This window comes from Macrotis lagotis, chromosome 1, assembly GCF_037893015.1.
Source record: "Macrotis lagotis isolate mMagLag1 chromosome 1, bilby.v1.9.chrom.fasta, whole genome shotgun sequence".
Classification (NCBI taxonomy): Eukaryota; Metazoa; Chordata; class Mammalia; order Peramelemorphia; family Peramelidae; genus Macrotis; species Macrotis lagotis.
The window spans coordinates 458,022,201-458,043,322 of NC_133658.1; the positions used below are offsets into that span (position 1 = coordinate 458,022,201).

The following is a 21,122-nucleotide window of genomic DNA, read 5'->3' on the forward strand; positions in this document are numbered from 1 at the left end:
CCATCTGGCCAATTTTGCTTTTTAAAGCATTCTTCTCCTCAATAACTTTTTGAACTGTTTTATCCATTTGACCTAAGCTGTTTTTTAGCATGCTATTTTATTCAGCATTTTTTTGGATTTCCTTGACTAAGCTGCTGACTTCATTTTCATGTTTTTCCTGCATCTCTCTCCTTTCTTTTCCCAGTTTTTCTTCTAACTCCCTCATTTGATTTTCTAAGTCCTTTTTGAGCTCTATCATAGCCTGAGCCCAATTTCTGTTTTTTTCTTGGAGTCTTTAGATGCAGGAGCTTGTGCTTCCTCATCTTCAGACTGAGTATTTTGATCCTTCTTGGGCTCATTTGCAAAATATTTCTCAATGATCTTTCTCTTGTTTCTTTGCTTGTTCATTTTCCCAGCCTAAGCCTGTTTTTTGGGGGTGCTTCCTGAGCTTTTGGGACACTCCCACAAGGGTCTCAGTGTGTGAGGCTCTGTCCTCCCTCCTGGTCTGTGAATGACCATAAGCGCCCCCCTCTGCCAAGGGGCTGATGTGGGGGGGCTGCTGTTCTATGGGGGTGCCTAGGCTGCGATCAGGATCTGAATGTGGTCAGAGGTCCAGAGTCCTGTTCCAGGGACAGAGGACAGAGCTCTGCAGTCTCTCTCCACTCCCCTCCCTCAGCTCAATGGGCTCATGCCCTGGGGGCTCCTGTTTATGGGCTCCTCCTGCTTCTGTTTCCTGGATCTGGGCTGCCAAAAGACCAGGCTGCTGGCTGTGTGCCCTGAGGGCTGGGCTCCATGTGCTCACCCCAGCAGAGGTCCCCTGCTGCTCCCCCACTCCGTGCCAGTGCTCCCCGGGGTGCAGCCCAGGAGACTTCCCCGCTGCTGCGAGCTCCAGCCCCCAGCGCCCTGGGGCTGCCTCCAGGAGGCTGAAGTTCCTTGGCTCTGCCGGGCCACCCCTCTGGCGGGCTGCCCCTCCGGCCCCGGGGAGCAGAGCCTCTCTGCTCTTTTCCAGGTTACCTTGAGTAGGAGAATTGCCTCACTGGGTCCCTTTGTGGGTTCTGTCTCTCAAAAGTTTAGTTAGAGTCCTTAGTTTATGAGCTTTTGTCAGAGAGCTCCTAAGACTGGACCCCTTCATGTCGCCATCTTGGCTCCGCCCCTCAAGTAACTCTTGAAGCCATTCTTAGCACCATTGTATATTGCCAACTTCCATCATACTACATATCCTTTTCATTAAAATAAACAACAAGTGTGAATTCAGCAATTTTCTTGCATCTATTTGTAGTCAGGGCACTAAGAACAATGAAACAATTGACATTTAATTTTATTTAAAATTGCTTCCTTTCATTCAGTAAACTACATTTCAATCAAGCTGAACCTACTCTTCCATCTCCCTGCTCTATGCCCTAGAATACTCATTTTTTGCCTTTTAGAATATCTTTCTTTAAGCCTGAACTCCAGGGTCATTTTTTTTCTTATCCTTCTGGTTGTCACCCTCATATTACCAATTCGTTGCATGAAATGTTAAGTGCTTAATAAATACCTTTTGACTCCTGTCACATTTTTTTGAATTTGTCTGTTAATCTTCACAGCTTAATACAGTGTCTTGTATTTTATCATATAGTAGATACTTATTATGTCTATTTGAGCTGAGTTGTTGAATATAAGGCAGGATAGGTAGTACATTACAAGATAGGTACAAAGAAAAGTATGTTTGGGTCCTAGTGCCCTGAAAAAAACATCTGTCCCAGACTTTGAAAGGCTACTTGGATCTTACGAAGCAGTAATGAGAAGCAGAGCAAAGGCACAAAGGTCAGAAATCTGGGGTGGGGGACTGTCTTCATGACAACAAGGATCATTGTATGAAAGGTTGTCATTGTCTGTCATGATTTATCATCTGTTGATTTATAGATATGTTTGAAACCATATGTATGGATTCCACAAATTCCTTTGCCTAATAACATTTTTCAAGCATTGACAAACCTTCAAAGTCTTTCCTAATACTTAAGATCTGTGCAGGAGTTGTGTCCCTCTTTTTCTTTTCTGATTTTGTAGACTTTGTACATTTTTATAGTCTTTCTTTGCAGGAAATGTTTCTCTGTCCCTTGAAATATTTTAACTTCCTTACTCTGTACTTTTTCTACTCCATTTTCTTGAAGGTTTCAGATCAGACTATAAGCTCTTGGGCACAGATGACTTCACCTTAGATTTTCATAATGTTAGTGTATTAATGTCTATTTTGTTTCTATTCCCTTTCCTGCAGACTTGTATTTTGGGGGGGGGGGTAACTACAGTTCTTTGGTGTGAATTAAGGGATCATATATATCTTTCTTGAACTAATTAAGTGGAATATCCTTACTGTTATTTTGAACCCTAGGGGTTTGCTTCTACCAATGCTGAATAGAATGTCTTAAACTTATATCAATATGGAATTTAGAGCTTGAAGACATTTTTTATACATTTAGTACTTTTCCATCAACTTACAGACCAGAAAATTGTGAGACCAAGGCAGGGGGAGGTAACATTGCTCACTTTGGTCATGGAAGCTGGACTTCAAACTCATGTCTTCTTAACACTTTGTTTAGTGATATATACCACATAGCCTTCATTGGTAACACTTAAAAATAATTTTAAAATTTAGGTTGAATGTAAGTTTTTGCAGTACCACAGAAAGGAGCCACAAATTATATTATGCCACAAGGGGAGGCACAAATTATATTTTCTGGACATTTTTTTGAAAAAATACCCATTGTTCTTTTGTTGGTTTAAATGAGATACAGAATATGTCTTTAATACTTTGTACTATTGACTGAGCTGAGATGAGAACTCAGATACCCTTACTTAATCTATGATGCTGTATACCATTTTAGTATAAAAAAATTTGGGGGCAGGTTGATGTTATATCTTCAGGTCCATGAAATATGCCAAATATGCATGTTGTTCTGGTATGTGTTTAAACTGCCTACCTGATTTATGTTCAGAAAATTTAAGGTTCTGGTCCCAATCTCACTGCTATTCATTTGGATAGACTGAATTGTGGTGTTTTTGAGGGTTCTCCTGCCCTCATCCAAAAAGATATCAGTGAACTGAGAAGCACTGTGAAGGTGCTGGGTAAGTGAGAATTGTGATTTCATAAGATGATCTACCTATGAAGTTTCCAGTTCCAGTTTTCAGGTAAGTTGATAGCTGTCACCTGTTAAACTAAAGGAATTAGACTTTCTGAAACCTAAGCACACAAAGCTTTCCTTTATTTAGATGCAAAAAAGGTAAAGTTAGATTTTTGGCCTTTTACTGTGTAGTGCATATTAAATCCCCTTGCTGTGACGCATTTTTCTTTCAGGTATGTATTAGAAACAATTCTGTTGTTTTTACTCTCTTGATTTAAAATTTGCTTGTTTCATTCTTCTTTAGAGGGGTCTTGTAAGATTGGATCATTTAACTACTAAATCCTTTTAGTCTAGTCATAGCTGAAGAGCCTCTCCAGTAGGCTCCACTCTTTTGAGGATTTTTTTGGCATGCTAATGGGGTTAAGTGACTTGCCCAAGGTCACACAGCTCAGTAAGAAGTGAGACCAGATTTGAACTCAGGTCTTCCTGATTCCAGTCCTCTATCCACTATCTACCTAACTGCCCTTAGACTCCACTATTTAAAAAAAAAAAAGTAAAGATAATTGGCAGAGGTTTGCAACCCGGGGCTTATTGTCTCAAGATGAAATAGGAATTCTATGAGGTTTAGGCATGAATTTGGCTTTTAGATACTGAGATCCACTTTCTCTTTAGACAGGTGGAAAAAAGGAATCAGTAGACTGAAAGCGTCACAGTTGAGTTAGACTCAGGAATTAATTTGAATTCCTCAAACCTCCAATTTGTCTTATCAGATGCCTTTGCTTCCAATCTAATGTCCATTACTTGAGCTCTTGGCTTCCTTACTATCTCTATTCAAATCTCTCCGTCATTACTCCTGTGTAATATACCTGTCTCTCCCCCAAGTCAGTCAACAAGCAATGAGTGTTTATTGTATGCCCAGGCACTGGGGATACGAAATATGTTTAAGAGATATCATTCCTGTCCTCAAGAAGACATAACAATAAAACGTTTGAGAAAAGGCCTCCTGTGGAAGATGTATTTTGAATTGTCCCGAAGGAAGCTTAGAAGTCAGAGTGAGAAGCAAGGGAATAGTCATTGAAAATAGAGTTGGGAGATGCTGTGGAAAGGGAACAAACATGGCATTGTTGCTGAATCAGTAAATGGAAGAAACTTAAGTGTAAGAGACTTAAAAAGAATAAGGTTGTGAAAGGCTTTAAAAATTAAATCCTGCGGGAGGGGGTATGAACCCGTGGAAGTTTAGTTAGGGGAGTGACATGTCAAAACTTGCACTTTGGGAATATTAATTTGACAGCTGAATAGAGAAGGGACTGAGAATAGGTATTTTGGGGCAGGGAGAACCAGCCAAAAGAAGGAAAATGGCAATTGTCTGTGCATGAGATGGAGAAGGGATTGGACTAAATAGGTGACTAAGTGGAGAGAAAAGGGCATAAGAATTGTAACGATAGGTACAGGAAGACATGGCAACAGACTAGATTTTTGGACCTGGACTGAGGAGTTGAGGATGACAATGTGGTGGTGAACCTAAGTGGGAAGATTATGATGCGGTGCTCTCAATAGTGATAGGGAAGCTTGTAAGAGGGGAGAGTTATGTTCTGGATGAGTTGAATTTGAGATGCTTACTTGTCCACTTAACACAGTTCAGTGATGTAAGACTGGAGCTCAGGAGAGGTTAGAGCTGTATAAATAATGTGAATAATCACCTCCACAGAGGACTGAAACCTCCATTATTTATTATTGGATCAGGCAATTAAATTCAGAAAGGCAGAGTCAGCTAGAGGGAGCTTTTTATAGAGAGTGAGAACCAAAGAAAGTGACATTCCTAAAGTTGTAAAGGAACAAGTAGTTCCCAGGTGGTACAGTCAATAGAGCACTGGTCTTGGAACCCTGACATTTTGCCAAATTCAAATCTGGCCTCAGACACTTAATAGCCTGTGACTCTAGACAAGTCACTTAACCTGTTTGCCTTGGTTCCTCATCTATAAAAGGAACTGGAGGAAAAATTGGCAAATCATTCCAGTATCTTTGCCACAAAAACCCCAAATGAGGGTACAGAGAATTAACACCATTGAAATAACAAAAACCTGATTGTAAAGCTGGTTGATGACACAGCTGGGACTAGAACACAGTATTCCTGATTACCAATAAGTATGTTTTGCCCTGTACTATTTTACTGTATGGTTAAGAGTGGAGTAATTGTAATCTATGGTATCTTTGAATCCACTAAAGTCTCTCTGCTTTTATATTCTCTTTTTTACTACCTTCCAAAGTCACTGGATCATCCACTCTTTTCTCTGCAGTCTCTTTAATCTCTGTTGAGTCTTTCCTCTAAATCTATAGACAATGTTTAAGTTTCTTTAAGTCCTCAAATCTTTTCTTTTTTAATCTTACTCAACCCCTCAAACCCCCTCATTGCCTGTTCCATCTTCCAATTCTCCCCCTCCCCTGCATTACATCCTCCAGTGGTCCAGTCCTAGTGGATAACTTTCTTGTGGATTGTTTTATTTATAAAGCTAAACATAAAAACAATGTTACAAAGTTAAGGGTTTTTAAAAAAAAAATTATAACACACGATGAATAATTGTTGGACCAGTTGTTCCAAATGCTAAATATTTATCTCTGCTACATAGAATGGTTTTACTTGGTATAATGATTTGGTTTTGCAGTAAATTCTAATATCTTAATTTTGGAAGAAAATTTCCACTTAAAGTAATTGAAACTATGAGAATTAAATTCTATTAATCAAACATGAAATATGAAAATGATTTGTAATAAAATAACTAGTAGTTTCTAGGAAAAAAGATCTGGGAAAGCTAATAAAACCAGGTTTAGATGTTTTGCTTTGGATATTATTGTACTGTTGTAAATGATCTCATTTTCCATCAAATGACTTTTCCCCAAAGGAAAAAAAATAAGAAAAAATACTGTCTACATTACAGCAAGCACAAGTATTATTAGTTCAGATAAAGCTGGACGGTTTATATCAAAATAGCTTGGAGATTGTTTTTTACTGCCTTTTGGATCCCAGAATGCAGCCACTGTCTCCCAGGCATCCTGACTGGTCTTACCCAATTCTCTGCAAAAAAAAAAAAAAACAAACTCCAGTGTGTGGAACTTGAAGTTGTTCTTGCTTTAGCTCTTTGCATGTGGCCTAGGGAATGGTGCCTGCTCATGGTATCTTTTTTTTTTCCAGTTCCTTAAAATCTAGGTTTGGTTGGAAAAGTCATTTGTCACTTGGAGGCAGAAGTGAGTAGACTGAGGGGAAAGAAGTTTGGGGCCCTTGCATGAGAGTCTAAGCAAGTTGAGAGTGAAGAAACATTATTGAAATGATCTGTAGAATCTGACCCCTTATAGGGGGTGGGAAATTGCCTTTTCCATATGACCTTGATCCCAACAATAGAGCAGGTTCCTAGCAGGGACAGAGGAATAAGTAAGTTGACATTTTGACTTAGGAAAAAAAGTTATGTCCTTGGACTTTTTTTTTTGTGCAAAGCCCTAGGAACTTTTATTACATATACCTTTATGGAAAATAAAGACTAGTGGAAGCCCCAAGTGACAAAGTTCAGCTATGTAGTAGCTGCTCAAAGGGAAATAAGTAAACAAGTGTAGTGGTCGCATTGTAAACAGCTTCCTAAGGTTCAAAATTTGATATAGAAACCTAGTAAAAAGTATCTTTATTCTTACATAAAAATGTTGCATTCCTTGGTGATGCCATAAGAAAAATACAAAAATATTTTGTACACTATATTTTTTTCTTAATTTCTTGCAATGCTATAGCAAAAATAATACAATTGTCTTTAGTACACAGGAATTTGGATAGAGTAGAAAAAAATAGACCACCCTTAAAATGAATGATTCCTTTTGAACCAGAGTATATATAGTTATATATACTTTGTAGATGAAGCAAAAAAGTATGTTAAAGTTTCAAGGCTGAAGGTTAGACAGGCTCAGAAATTGATTATAATAGCTACTGTAGTAAACCTGTTGCATAGGGGCATGGATCATCTTAGTATTTTTTAAAACTTTTTTTAGTGGATTATTAGCACTCCAAATCTCTGGATCTGAAAAAGATCATAACATACAGGGAATTTTTGATTTTTTTGGGGGGGTATCTAATCCCATCTCTTAGCACTCCAGTGGAGCATTATTTCCTAGGAAACACCCAAGAAGCCCCAAAAGGAGAAAAGTCTTAAGCTGACTTTGCAAGCTAAGAGGATACTAAATCAGAATTTGAAATTGAAGCTAAGGTTTAAGTGGGATTTAAGATTTATCTGTGGGTCTTTAAACACCATATCTAATTCACTTAATCAAGACTTGACTGTAATGATCAAGTCTCTAATAAGCGGTCTTAAACAGCTAGGGAATGTATAGAAATTCTTTAAGAAAATGATATGACCAAGAACAACTGATAAGTAACCCCAGACTGGTTTTTCTGCATCTTGGCTGTCAGGCAACCCTGGGAGCTCTGTGGTGTTCTTCACTGAGTCAGGGCAGGTTTCTGAGGAAACTGAGGTTTCTACAAAACATCTTCAGCAGTTAAGGCAGCCTGTGCCCTTGAGTGAAATGGCCAGGCTTCCCTGCCCACCTGCAGAACAACTTGTGGGATTGCAGGCAGAGCAATAAATGTTTCCTCTGAGTTTACACAGGGCCTCTTGTCAGGTTGAAACAGTTGGTTATTCATAAACAATAACTGTCATTTGAACACGAAATTTTTTTGTTGTTGCTGGGAAGACCTCTCTTCCACAGTTAATCACTGGCAGAGCTGGCATGGCGATCTTGGAGGTACCTGATATCTTTCCTTCTTTCCAGAGGGTGCTCTATACGGAGGCCTGGTTGGTGGGGCAGGGCTCAGCAGTGGTTTAAAACAAAAGGATCTGAAACAGGCATGGGACCTGTCAATACTTAAGTGAAAAACCAAGAACTTGTTGGCATTTTGGCTAATTAATACTACTTTATAACATTTTATAATACTTTTTCATGTCTGTAGATAAGATGTAGAACATGTTATTCCCATTTAGTAAATGAGACAACTGAGATTCAGACAGTTTGCCTGAGGCCACAGTGGCTCATTAGATAGTAGGAGCTAGGACTAGAGCCAAAATGTTCTGAATCCAAGTCCAGTCTGTGCTTTCTACTACACCTTGCTGAAATCCATGCTGGACATAAAGGGCTGGCTTATGAGATGATATTTTGAAATAGGTCTGACCACTCTCCTGAACAGCAGCTTGACTGCATGAGCCCCCCAGGTTAGGCAGGCTCTGTGTCACTGTTGTATAAAGACTGGACACTCTAGAGGAAATGGCGTGGGTGCCCCAGGCTAGTTTTTGTTTGATTTTCTGACTCTGGCTCTTGACAACCTGTGGAGAAAGCAAAGTGTCCTATGCTTTTGATGTAGCTGCCAAATAGAAGAGGAGAACCCTGATATTCCTGTTGCCATGATGCTTATATGCTGCTGACTGTTCTGGAAAGCTGAGGCTGAGGATCACCTTGCTGGGAGTCCAGCCCCATGAGCAGTAGGCTTAAGATGGAGAGAGAGGGAGAAGGGGCAGCTCGGTGGTCTGTGTGTGAAATCAGTGGGACTGGTGAGCTGGTCTGGGGTAAAAGTGGGACGAATGTATTGGAGGGAATCCAGAGGGGATGGAGGGGAGTCTATAGCACTGCCATCTGAAGAAACGGGGCTGACGCAGCGTCCTTCTCCTTCTCCTTGTAAGTACCGAATGCATTTCTTTTTCCTCCTAAGGGTAAAGAGTTATCTGTAAGCAATTGGTTGAATTGATAATCATCTCAGATTCAAACAGGTGTGCTATAGCATGGCAGAAACTCTGCAGATCCTAGGGACCATCTGCTGAGAAGCCATCTTAGAAGCTTCTAATTCTTGATTAGCAAGTAACTGTCCTTTCCATTAGGTGGCAGCTAATGCCACAGATTCTACTATCTGCCTCTTGAAACCCAGTGTTTTTGCATCTCATTAATAAAACAGATTCAAAGGTAGGCCTTTCATTAGCAGGCCATTACTCTAAAAGTTGGGGACTTTACCTGCCTCATTCAGATGTTGGGGAAAGGGTGACTGTTAAGGAGAATGTTAAGAGGGATTCAAATCACAGAAGTGCTAGCATTGTAGCGGTGATAAAGGATTTCATTTTTTCTTTCAGTACCCCAAAGTTGTCATCTTTTCCCCCAAAACCACTTTTCCTCCTGATTTTTTTTATTCCTTTTCAGTAGCTACAAAATTTTCCCAGTTACTTTGTTATAAAATGTTAAGAATATTTTTGTCTTCTCCCTGCCATTTACCAATGCCACAGATTCTACTATCTGCCTCTTGAAACCCAGTGTTTTTGCATCTCATTAATAAAACAGATTCAAAGGTAGGCCTTTCATTAGCAGGCCATTACTCTAAAAGTTGGGGACTTTACCTGCCTCATTCAGATGTTAGGGAAAGGGTGACTGTTAAGGAGAATGTTAAGAGGGATTCAAATCACAGAAGTGCTAGCATTGTAGCGATGATAAAGGATTCCATTTTTTTCTTTCAGTACCCCAAAGTTGTTATCTTTCCCCCAAAACCACTTTTCCTCCCGATTTTTTTATTCCTTTTCAGTAGCTACAAATTTTTCCCAGTTACTTTGTTATAAAATGTTAAGAATATTTTTGTCTTCTCCCTGCCACTTACCAAATCTTAGTTTTTCCTTTGGCATCTGAATCGAGCCTTTCTCACTTGAGCTGTCTTCTTTCACTGCTACAATTATAAAAGCTTAACATTTCCTAATATTGCCCTAGTTGCTTTCACATCTGTTTTCTTTTTTTAATTGTCTTTGTTAAAGTACTTTTCTAATTAATGCTCATGTCTGATCATAATATTAAAATTATGCATTGATTCCAAACTGTCCATACCTTAAGTCTGCCATTCAAGACAGTTTGGCACTGTTATCAGTCTAAGCCTCCAGTGTTCTCTTCTTATACTTTTTCTTTTCTTTAGCTAGGCAATTGTCTGAGGTCAAATTTGAACTCATGTCCTCCTGACTCTAGGGCTGGTGTTCTATCCACATAGCTGCCTTACTTAATACTCTTGCTTCAAATGGTTTGGACTGTTTATTGTGTTGCCCCCTTCTTACCCACCACACCCCTCAATTTGGCAGCACCACCTTTCTTTGCCTTTTTGTTAATCTTTTTGCTATAAATATCCTTCCCATTTCTATCAGTTGAAATCCTGCATAGTCTTCAAACCTGTTTCATGAAGCATTTCCTAGGTGGAAATGAATTTTTTAAGAGCTCCTATATCACTTTGTTTATGACTCTAGCATAACTTGTAATTATTTGTGAATGTTAATTATGCTTCCACCTCATTTCCAATATCTGTCCTGTTCTCTGGTCATATAGTAATTGGGGCCATCATCTCCTGTTGCCTGGCCTGTGGTAATAGGTTCTTATTATCCAATCTCTTCCTTTTCATCCTTCAACATTAGCTGCCAAAAGCTTCTTAACACAAAACATCTGACCCAACCCCCCCTTTTTTTTTGCTAAGAAAGCTCTTGTTTTTATTGCTTCCTAAAAAATATTACAGACTGAACTTATTTCTCCTAGTAGACTACTCCCCCTGTAATCAACTTAATAGCGTTAAAGTGCTGCCTTAGAACAGCTTATTTAGAGCCACACAACCAGTCAGCTTTCTGTCTACTACACTATATAATTCCTTGATCATTTCTCTTAACCCAGCATTTAAAACACTTCATAATCTTATAGCTACCACCTGTCTTATCTGCATCACTTCACACTACTCCCCTTCACAAACTATTGTAGCTAAAATGTACTACTGATTGATCCTTAAACTCAATCTTTTGCCTCCTATTTTTTTCTTATCTTTACTTTTCTTATTCCCATATGGCCTTTCATCATATTCCTCTCTCCACCTCCAATGAAAGTAACATTCCCCCTTTTCAAATATTCCTAGAGTAAAGATCTCTACTTTGCCCTCATTTCTCCCTACTAACTTGGATTAGGGTGTTTTTGTGGATAAGTTAAAATTCCCCAGTAGAATATTAAAAGCTCTTTAGGATTAAAAACCATGCTGTTTATCTTTGTGTATCAGTACCTAGCATATTTCCCTGCATGTAGGAGGTGTTGAGTAAACTTCTTTTGCTTCACATAGGGGAAGGACTATCAGTACAGAACTCCTGTCAGTCTTAGTAGAAACTCAGTATAAATTCTTCTCGACCCAGTTCCATGAACCTATGCTGTAAAGCCTTACCTTCTCAAGTGGATATAGGATGATGTTAGTCCCAGCATAGCCACAAGGTGATAAAATGACAATAAGCATTATTAGAAGAGTAGTTCAGCTTGGGAACCCTTGGGAATTCTGGGAGAGTCCCAGGGAATCCTGAGAACTATTAGACTTGGATTATACATTTGGATGACAGGAGGGGAAAGGAAAGGTAGTTTAAATAATGTACAATTGGGCTTGGTTATCCCTGTGGGGTACCTGTGAACAAGTGCTGTGTACAAGTTTAAAGCCCTGAAGGATGTGAACACTGGAGTGGAGCTTTGTACCCTGACAGTTGACAGGGGGTAGAACTAAAGGGCAAAGAGAGACTAAGGAACATTTTTTTCTTTAGCCAAAGGCAATTCCTTTAGAAAAAATAACTTCGCCTGGTTCTTCTCATTTACTTCCCTACTGTACTACAGCATGGATTTGATGCAGTCTAAATAATGCTTAAAAAAAAAAATCCCCCCCCCATCTTGAATGGCTTTGGGGCATCCTAGCTGGATAGAAGGCCTTTGGCTGCATAACTTGAAGCCTGGGGGATTTGGAGGTAGGTGAGAGGAAAGGAAAGGGACATGGTGACAAAAGAGAGAGGAACATGTTTGCTCTGTGCTAATCTTCTCGCCATTACTTACCAAGCACCCCAGTATTTTTTTGTGGTTGTTGAGACAAATGTTCTGTCAGAAGTTAAAAGTAAGCAGGTCCTTAAACTTGTTTGACCTGGAAATCATCTTTGTTCAAGGAAATTTAGCACTAAAAATGATGGGAATATACCCTCCTCTCTGCCTTTGCAAAGTTTGTCCTGAGCAGTTCATCCCCTAGTTGTTTCTCTTCCTCTGAATTTCTCTAGCACCAAAGGTCAAAAGTAAACATCAGAGTTTAACAATTGGCCCTCTCTATAAGAAGATAACTTTTTCTCCCTGGTATAAGTGTTGATACTGAAAACTTTTCAGTTTCAGTTTATCCCGCCTAGCACTTAGTCTATGCCAATCCATCTTAACAGTTTATTCTTTAATATCCAGTTACTTTTTAGATATGAGTCTTATCTTTACAGCTAGTTCTTTAATGTCAGTACCTTAATGGTCACCAGGACTCCCCCCACATTGTATTGTATTGTAATTCAAGGCTAGCCCTAAACACATGGGAAGTCATTAAAAGCTTGGTGGGTTAGTCAAGGATACTGGGAATTTATCTTCCTGTTGTCAAACATGGGGCAGTTAATTCACTAATGAAACTGGTAGAAAAGGCTTCTTTCCCATTTCCTTTCCCTAGGACCTACCTTTTCTGTGACTTGAAGAGGGGTTAAACTGGATGACCTCTAAGTGTGGGTTGGGCACAATAAAAACCGAATTGAATTTCTAGAACCTTGATCATAGAATTTTTTTTTTTTAGGTTTTTGCAAGGCAAATGGGGTTAAGTGGCTTGCCCAAGGCCACACAGCTAGGTAATTAAGTGTCTGAGACTGGATTTGAACCCAGGTACTCCTGACTCCAGGGCCCTGTGCTTTATCCACTGCGCCACCTAGCCGCCTGGTCATAGAATTTCATAGCTCAAAAGTGACCAGAGATCATCTTAGTCTAACCATCTCAATTTACAGTAAAAGAAGCTAAATACTGGAGTAGTATTTTGCCCAATACAATGGAGTTAAGATTTGAATCCATCCTCTGACTACATATCTATTGTTCTTTCTACTGAATACACTTCTTCACAAACTCATACTTTTTTTTTTTAGTACAGTCTAGTAGTCTTAAACCTAAATTAGACATGAAGTTGCCCACCTATGGGCCAAGAGATTAGGGCTTTCATCTCTAGTACCTAATCTAGTTTTAAGGAAGAAAGAATTTACTATGAGTATATGACATCTATGATTGCTGGCTCTAATCTTGGTGAGGTCCTGTTTTCTTTTTGCTCCTCTTGCTCTCCTGTTAGTTCTGAGTCCTGAGTTATTGGTTGCAGTTTTCTAATCTCTCATTTCATAAACTCAGCCAGATTTGGACTCATTTTGGTAAAGTGGAAAGAGGTCTGCATTTATACTCAGAATCTCAGCTCTTCTAGTTTCTACTCAAATGACTAGAGTCAGGTCACTTGGAGTGTCTGTTCCTCATTTCATCTGTAAAACTAGAGAGTCTAGATGGTCTCCAAAGTCCATTCCAGCTCTATATTTATGATCCTCCATTGAATCTACATAGCATCTATTTCATGCTAAAGGATCCTATTTCTAAGTAGGGAACATTAAAACATCTATCTTGGTAGTATTCTTGGATAACCTAGTCCTGAATTTTTTGACTTATTCTTTTTTCTTCCACTTTTAATGTTCCACCGATTGTCAAGTTTTCATCTGTATTTGAATAATTTTCTGTTTTTCTGATTGAGTTGGTCAGTACATGTCTTAGAGGGGGGCTTTAGATTGAGGCCAGGGTGAAGCCTTACAGCTCAGATCTAGTTTGGGCATACTTAGTTGATACCATACTTAGTGGTACCATTTTCTTTTATGCCTGAGCTGAAAAGGTACTAGTAAGGAGAAAAAGACCAGAAAAGCAAGTTTGCAGGCAGTAAGGAATACCTTAGCAGAAGTTAGGGATCAAGCTAATGGGAACAGATGAAAGTGAAGGAGTTAGTTTTTGGGGTCTTTAAAGCAATACAGTAACAATCAAAGGACCATATCCTCTCCCCATCACTCAGCTACCCCCACCAGTTTTATAATTCTGGGGATGCTTTGTGTTTCTCTGAGGTTAGAGAGCCTCAGTGAGGGAACCTCTTTCTGGTTAGGAATGGATGGAAATTATTGTAGGAAAAATGGGTTGTCTCAACCCAAGAAATGCTTAGGGTAACCCCAAGTCTTGAATTGGACTCTGCATCTTTCTAAAAGTTTTCAAGTCGCACACCTTTCTTATCTGTTGTTGGCTCCATCTTCGTCATCCAGGCCTCCTTCTCTTCATCTCTACCCCTACCCTCAATCAGTTGCCTAATCCTATGCATTTTAGCTCCTCAATCTTTCTCATCTAAGACCATCACTTAACCTCTCATCTGAACTATTGCATTGATTTATGACTTTCTTGTCTTGATTCTTAACTAGTTTCCAATTCATTTTTTACCTAGCTAGCTGTAGTAAAAGTAATTCTTATAATATACTGTCCCCTTAGTGTCTTGATCACCTGTCCTGATAAGGCTGATGTATCCTCCTCAATCAAACCCAAGGCTGCTTTTCATACCTTATCCCATGCATTCTTTGCATCAGTCTGGCCAATCTCCTTCCTGTCTAGGACACATTTTACCCTCATGCTTGTTTCACACAGTTCTCCCTCTATGGAATGCCTGCCATCCACTTTTCAAGACTCAGCTCAAGCTTCATCTCTTCCATGGACTTTCCTCATAAAGCAACTCTAGCCCACAATGATCTCATCCCTACACAAGTTGTATCTACTTAATATTCTTTACATATTAGTTAAGAATATTCCAAAAGTCTTAGTACAGTTTTAAGCAAATAAAACTCAAAACTGCATAAAGACTTTGGGAATACCCAATTTGGTCTTTATTAAGTGCTTAATATATACTTGAAGACTTGATTCTGTTCATTAGATATTCTATTTTGGGAAATGAGGTTGCCTGTGGCTTTCCTTAAATTTACTTAGGTATTGATGGGGTAGTACACATGGTAGATTATGGAGCAGCAGGAGAAGAAGAGGAAGAAACTTTAAATAGGAGGGGGAAAGATGGATATTACTTAATTCTAAGAATGCCCTGAGGGGGAAGGGCTCATGCAGTGTAACCTCTGGTATCATGCATTCCCCAAACCCCTTCCTGGAAAGCAGCTTCAGGGGATATAGTCAAGGGAGGGGAGAGGAGATACCCACCTGCATGGACCGCACCAGTCCATCTGCTGGTTGAGGCCAAAGCGAGCTCGACATTTCTTAGGAGAGCCAGGGTCTGCCCACACAAGCATGCGAGGTGAGGCAAGTTGGAGAGCAGGCAGAGAGGTATGGGGAATGGGGCGGGAGGAGGAAAGGTGGGAAGGAGTAGGAGAGAAGAGGCAAACATCCATTTTAGCCACTCATCAAAATATAAAAACTTAGACCACACACATCCATTTGCAAAAGCAGTATCACTCCAGCAGGAAACCTGAGTTGAAAAAAATGAGGTTAGTCTGCAGACAAAGCAGAGCCTCAAGCAGGACAGCAGAGAAAAAGTGGGGGGAGGCCTGTAATTTTCTAGTATGACCTCTGGGTATAAACTCAGACCATTTCTCGTGTCAGAAGAGGGTAGAACTTCAATGGATTTACCCTCTTTGAGTAGCTCTCAGTTTTGCTCTCGGTACAAGAGATTTCCCTTTTCTCCTTTCTCGTCTTATATATATATATATATCATGATGTGCTAAGAACATTCATTCGACTTGGAATCAGTTGACTAGTGTTCAGATTTAGACCCTGCTACTTATTATGTAACTGAACAAATCTTTTTCTCTTTCCTTAGTTTTTAAATTCTAAAATAAGGAGGTTGGAAAGAATCACACAATCTCAGAATGGACCTCAGAGGTTATCTAGGTACAATGTTCCTAACAAATAGCCGTTCAATTTTTATTGGAAGCCCTCCTGTGAAGTGAAGGGGATAACTTTTTGAGGCAGCAGCTCTTTCCACTTCTGGACAGATCTTACTAGGAAGTTGAAATTTATTTTTGAACAATTCTCTCTCCTTCCTGAATCCTGCACCCTAGGCCCAAGAAAACAAATTAATTATTGTCTCACAAAACTGCTATCATGGGTCCCTTAATTCTTCTCTTCTGGTTGGACATTTCCAGTTTGACATAAGAAAAACTGTTCTTAAGAATGACTAACTTCCAGTGTTTCTTTCACCATACTTTTCTGAATGTTTCCCACGCTTTCTATGCCCTTTCTAAAATTGAGTATCTAGAACTGAACAAAATACTCCAGAATTGATATGACCAGGGTAAGAGCACAGGGGGATCATCTTTGTCCATCAGGCTCCTTTTAATGAAGTTCAGGGTAAATTACCAGATTTAGCTTCTGATTTATTCATCTGAATTCTCAAGGATGGCATATGAAGAACTTCGTTAAATGTTTTGCTGTAATCCAGGTATACTTGCAATTCCCCTGAAAACTGGTAACATATCAAAAAAGGAAATAAAGTTATCTGATTCGAACCTTTTTTTTTGCAAAGCAATGGGGTTAAGTGACTTGCCCAAGGTCACACAGCTAGGTTAAGTGTCTGAGGCCGAATTTGAAATCAGGTCCTCTTGACTCTAGGGCCGGTTCTCTATTCACTGTTCTACCTGGCTGCCCACTTTGAACCTGTTTTTAATGAAGCTAAGCTATTTACTTTTTTTTAATGATCACCACTTCTCTTTTCTAAATACTCAAAAACTGCTTTGCCTGAGGCTTGTAATATTTTGATGGATCTTGTCCACGACACTCCATAAGAGCTTCACAGGAAGTCTCATTCAGCACACTATGGGCCTATCTCAAAATTCATTGTGTAGAAAGACCATGGCTTAATAGATAACTGGACTTGAGAGGCAGGAATATATAGTTTCGGGGCAGCTAGGTGGCGTTAGTGGATAAAGCACCGGCCCTGGAGTCAGGAGTACCTGGGTTCAAATGCGGTCTCAGAAACTTAATAATTACCTAGCTGTGTGGCCTTGGGCAAGCCACTTAACCCCGTTTGCCTTGCAAAAACCTAAAAAAAAAAAAAATTGAAGAAAAATGGAATATATTAGTTTCAAATCCCACTCCTCAAACTAACAGTGGTTAACAACTGTGTTACCATGGCACTAACCTCATGGAGCCTGTTTCATTATGTGTATCATAGTGGTTATGTTGTGATACTAAAATAAGCTAAGTTATGTAAAAAAACTTAGTAAACTTTAAGGGAATTATGTGTTACTATTATTTTGTGGTTACCAGTGGATCATGTAGGTTCTTTCATCAGTTATCCTTTAAGTTTGCTAAGTAACTGGCTTATCTTTTTGAGTCAGACATGCATGATGACATCTTTTGCATTCCTTCTAAGCAATTCTTTCATGAAAATTGTATTTTGTTTCTTTGAGGGCCCTCAAGGTATGGCCAAAGGAATATGTTAAAAAGAGGAGCCTTTGTTTTACAGAGAAGATTGGGGAACATCAGAAGCACTCTGAAATTTCTCTAAAGCAGTTTGGCTTACTTTCCTTCTCTTATTTAGTTCTAGGTCCAGTTTTATTATTCATTTGAATTATCTGTTAAAGATATACATATCGATGATCAGCTTTTCAGCTGCATATCATAGATATGATAGACATTCTTCATCTTGGTTTTTCTTGGGTGAATGGTTACATTGTACTATCTGGAGTGATTTTTGATCTTAGAAGATTCTGCAGTGTTCCAGGATACAATCAGGATAAAGTGATCATTAAAAATAGGTTCAAAGGGGGCAGCCAGATAGAACAGTGAATAGAGAACCGGCCCTGGAGTCAAGAGGACCTGATTTCAAGACAATCTAGAGAATTTTGCCATATCTAGGGAAATTTCTCTTAGATCTGGATGTTGCACTATCTTCCATTAACAGTGGCGAACTATGCCTCACTTGATAATAAAAAAATCAGAGGCCATCAAACAAAAGTTATTTCCATTCATCTTTCAAAAAAATTTTGAGTGATTAACATACAGGGAAGACTTCTTGTTACATGAGAGCCTTTAGTAGACATTTTGCTGTACTAACACAAATGGTATTTTATAGTCAACAGGCAAAAAGAATGGGAATTTTATCTTTGCAACTTTCAGTAGCTGTGTGATCATAGATATGTAATCTGATGACGAGTATCATCTGAAAGACTACCCTTTTTATAACCTTCAGAACACCTTTTATAAAGATTTCATAACTATGGGAAAGCAGGCATTGATAGTCTCTTGATTATCTCTTTGAAATGATATTTCTAGAATGTTGCCTAAAATTGAGGATGTTAAGCTCATTGGAGTATATTTGATAGACTACTCCTCTTCCCTTTTTGAAAATCAGTTTTGTGATAAGATCGACTCAGATCACACCTGCCAATTCTTTCTGTAATCTGGGATCTAATTTGTCTAAGTTTTATGATATGAATTCATTGAAAAAGAGGAGCTGGGTCTGTCTTACCATCCCCTCCCTTTTCTTGGGTTTCAGTCCTTGTTGATCATTTTGTTCTCTCTCTCCCAGTCTGAAGATTATTCTTCTTGGCAGAAATACCAGAGACTAAATAAATGGACAATAGTTTGATTTCTTTCTTTTATCATCATCCCCTCCATTCATGAAAAGTATTATTATTCCTTCTTTGAGCTTCCTCTTGCTGTATAGTTTTAGAATCCTTTTTTTTGTTCTGTCTTGTATTCATCACCAGCTTTATACTGAACTTTGACATTCAGCAACCAGTTCTTCTTTGTTATTCAAATATTAGGTCTAAAATAGGTTTCCTTTTCACTTCCTTTTGATAGCATTTATCATTAAGGCAGATCATAACATATCTACAGAGAGAATTTCACTAAAAATATAGATTGTCCTTCATCACTATTACTACATTTTCCCTCTTTGTAAGATTTTTGATGTTTTTATCTATTATATAACTTTTACATATTCTTTCTAAAACTACCCTTTCAGTGATGATCTCAAGAGGGCCAAATTTGCCTCCTTTGAATTGGGATCTGTTCTGTCTGTTTTATATAGACATCTAAGGTGATGAATTTCATCAGCTGGTTTCATGTATATTTTCCTGTATTGCATCTACCACTCTGAAAAAAAAAAGACTTGATATAGGGGGCAGCTAGCTGGTGCGGTGGATAGAGTACTCAGGAGGATCTGAATTCAAATCCAGCCTGAGAAACTTAATAATTACTTAGCTGTATGACCTTAAACAAGTTACTTAACCCCATTGTCTTGCCAAAAAAAAAACTTGATATGAGTTTTCCCCCTTCCCACTCCATGTTTAACTTAAATTCCTCTTTGTTAGATTTGTAAGATTCCAGGCAAATATGATTTTACTAGCTCTTGTTAGGCCAAGGGCCTCTTATTATCTATGGTTCTGAAATTCAAGCTCTGTTCTCAGACATAATCTTTACAAGCTATTAATTTCCCAAATCAGCCTTTCTCTTTAGAAGCTTCCACCTTCCACTAGAACTAATGATCAAAATATTACTCCAACACTAAGCTTTTTCAGTTTCTTCCTCAGGATTTCCTCATTCCTAGTAAGCTTTCTAAATTCCTTTGGTGATGGTATCATTGATTTTTCTACCCAAATACTATAGATTAGTGATGGTTCTTAAGTTAAATACTGGAAAGTTCCCTATATCATGTACCTATCCACATATACCTGCCTCTGTGACTCCTCAGCAGGAAACTACCATTCTTGTTCTGACAATAACTTGGGTGACTTCTTTCTTGGTACCACAACACTGCTCTTTGGAAAACAAGAAGCTATTATTCCTCTCTCCCCCTTTTTGGGGGGAAAAACCATCTGCCTATTAATTAGGCTCAAAATGGACCTTCTTCCCTTCCTTTTCTGTATTGCATTCTTCTACCCTCCAGCCTCCTAATGGGTCAATATATCCCTCTGCCTCTGTATTATTTTTCTTTGTTTTTACCTTGCAGCCCTTCTTCTAGGCTTTCAAGGAACACTTCATTCTCCCTGGTAACCTGGAGTGTAGAAAGGCATTCCTCCAGCCCTTTCACCTTTTCCCCTAGGAGGAAGACCGACCTGAACTTAGTGTGTATATATAGCTATTACTCTTCACCAGCCGAAATAATATAAGCCTAATACATCCCTGAAGGTCACTACAGAATTCTCCTTGCCTCCCATACTTTTTGGAATTCAGATCCTCCTTTCTTTCTTCTTGGTAACTCTTATGACAGACTGTCTTCTTAGCCCAGCCTACTTCTTTCTTGGAGCTCATGAGTAAGGGTAACTGCCATACAGTTAATCATATTTCTGCTAATTCCATAGTGCAACAGAAGCTGCCATCATCTCAAGCTGGGAAAATATTTGCAGCAAAGTTTTATCTTGGCTTTAGATGCTACCTTACAGCTTTTGTGCTATACATCTTTTTAATACATGAAAATATAATTATTTTCATCTATCAGAATGTAAGCTCCTTGAGGGTAGAGCTTCCTTTTTAGTCTCAGCTATAGTACTTAGTAGGTGATTGTTGAATGAATTGTTGAATTCCTTGGGAGCAGTATCTAGGGCAAGATTTCTTACTTGGGTGTGGGAACCTAAACATATATTAAGTTAATATTAAATATTTAATATAGTTTGTCTCCTTTCCTTGATGTACACATTATTTTGAGATTGGAGTCTACCAGAGTTCTAAAGTAATTCTTGAGAAAAGTAAGTTATTGCCATCTGCTCTAGAGGATCTCTGATGTCTCCCCAGTTGAGAAATCCTGTGGTACCCATTCCAGTGTATGACAACTTCAAGTTCTCCTTGTATAACTATATTGTAATTTCCTTTGGTGTAGCATAAGCCCTGCTTAGTCCAGTTTTACTGTGTTGTAGATAGTAGAGTCCTTAAATAGAAACCCTGTAGGTTCTCATTAACTTGCCTCAACTCACTCTTTGGGTCTGGTAGAATAAACTAACTTCCTTATGATTGTGTCCCTCCTTGCTCTATGTTGACCAAGAGACAGCCAATGCAGGAGGAAGGATGACCGTTTTTTCTTAGAGGTGCTCATGCTGAAAGAAGACCTGGCTTATTTGAATTTTTCACACGATCATATCCAGCTATCATAAGAAACCTGTAAGGTATTTATGCTTAATCAGAATTATAATCAACTTT

General features: G+C 38.9%; 1 protein-coding gene across 5 annotated transcripts in view; it reads right to left on the reverse strand.

Annotated features, from left to right (window-relative positions):
• Nucleotides 1-5,509: 5,509 nt before the first annotated feature.
• TCF7 (transcription factor 7) overlaps nucleotides 5,510-21,122 on the reverse strand; it is a 124,436-nt gene continuing 108,823 nt past the window's right edge. For 3 of the 5 annotated variants that reach the window (XM_074213557.1, XM_074213556.1, XM_074213555.1), the window contains 2 exons: nucleotides 19,932-20,027; nucleotides 8,633-8,812 (listed from right to left, as the gene is read on the reverse strand). In XM_074213557.1, the coding sequence (XP_074069658.1) occupies nucleotides 8,727-8,812; nucleotides 19,932-20,027 (182 nt within the window). In that variant the 3' untranslated portion in view covers nucleotides 8,633-8,726. Of the gene's footprint in view, nucleotides 8,813-15,185; nucleotides 15,259-19,931; nucleotides 20,028-21,122 lie in introns of all 5 variants that reach the window. The other 2 variants (XM_074213559.1, XM_074213558.1) reach the window with 2 other exon arrangements.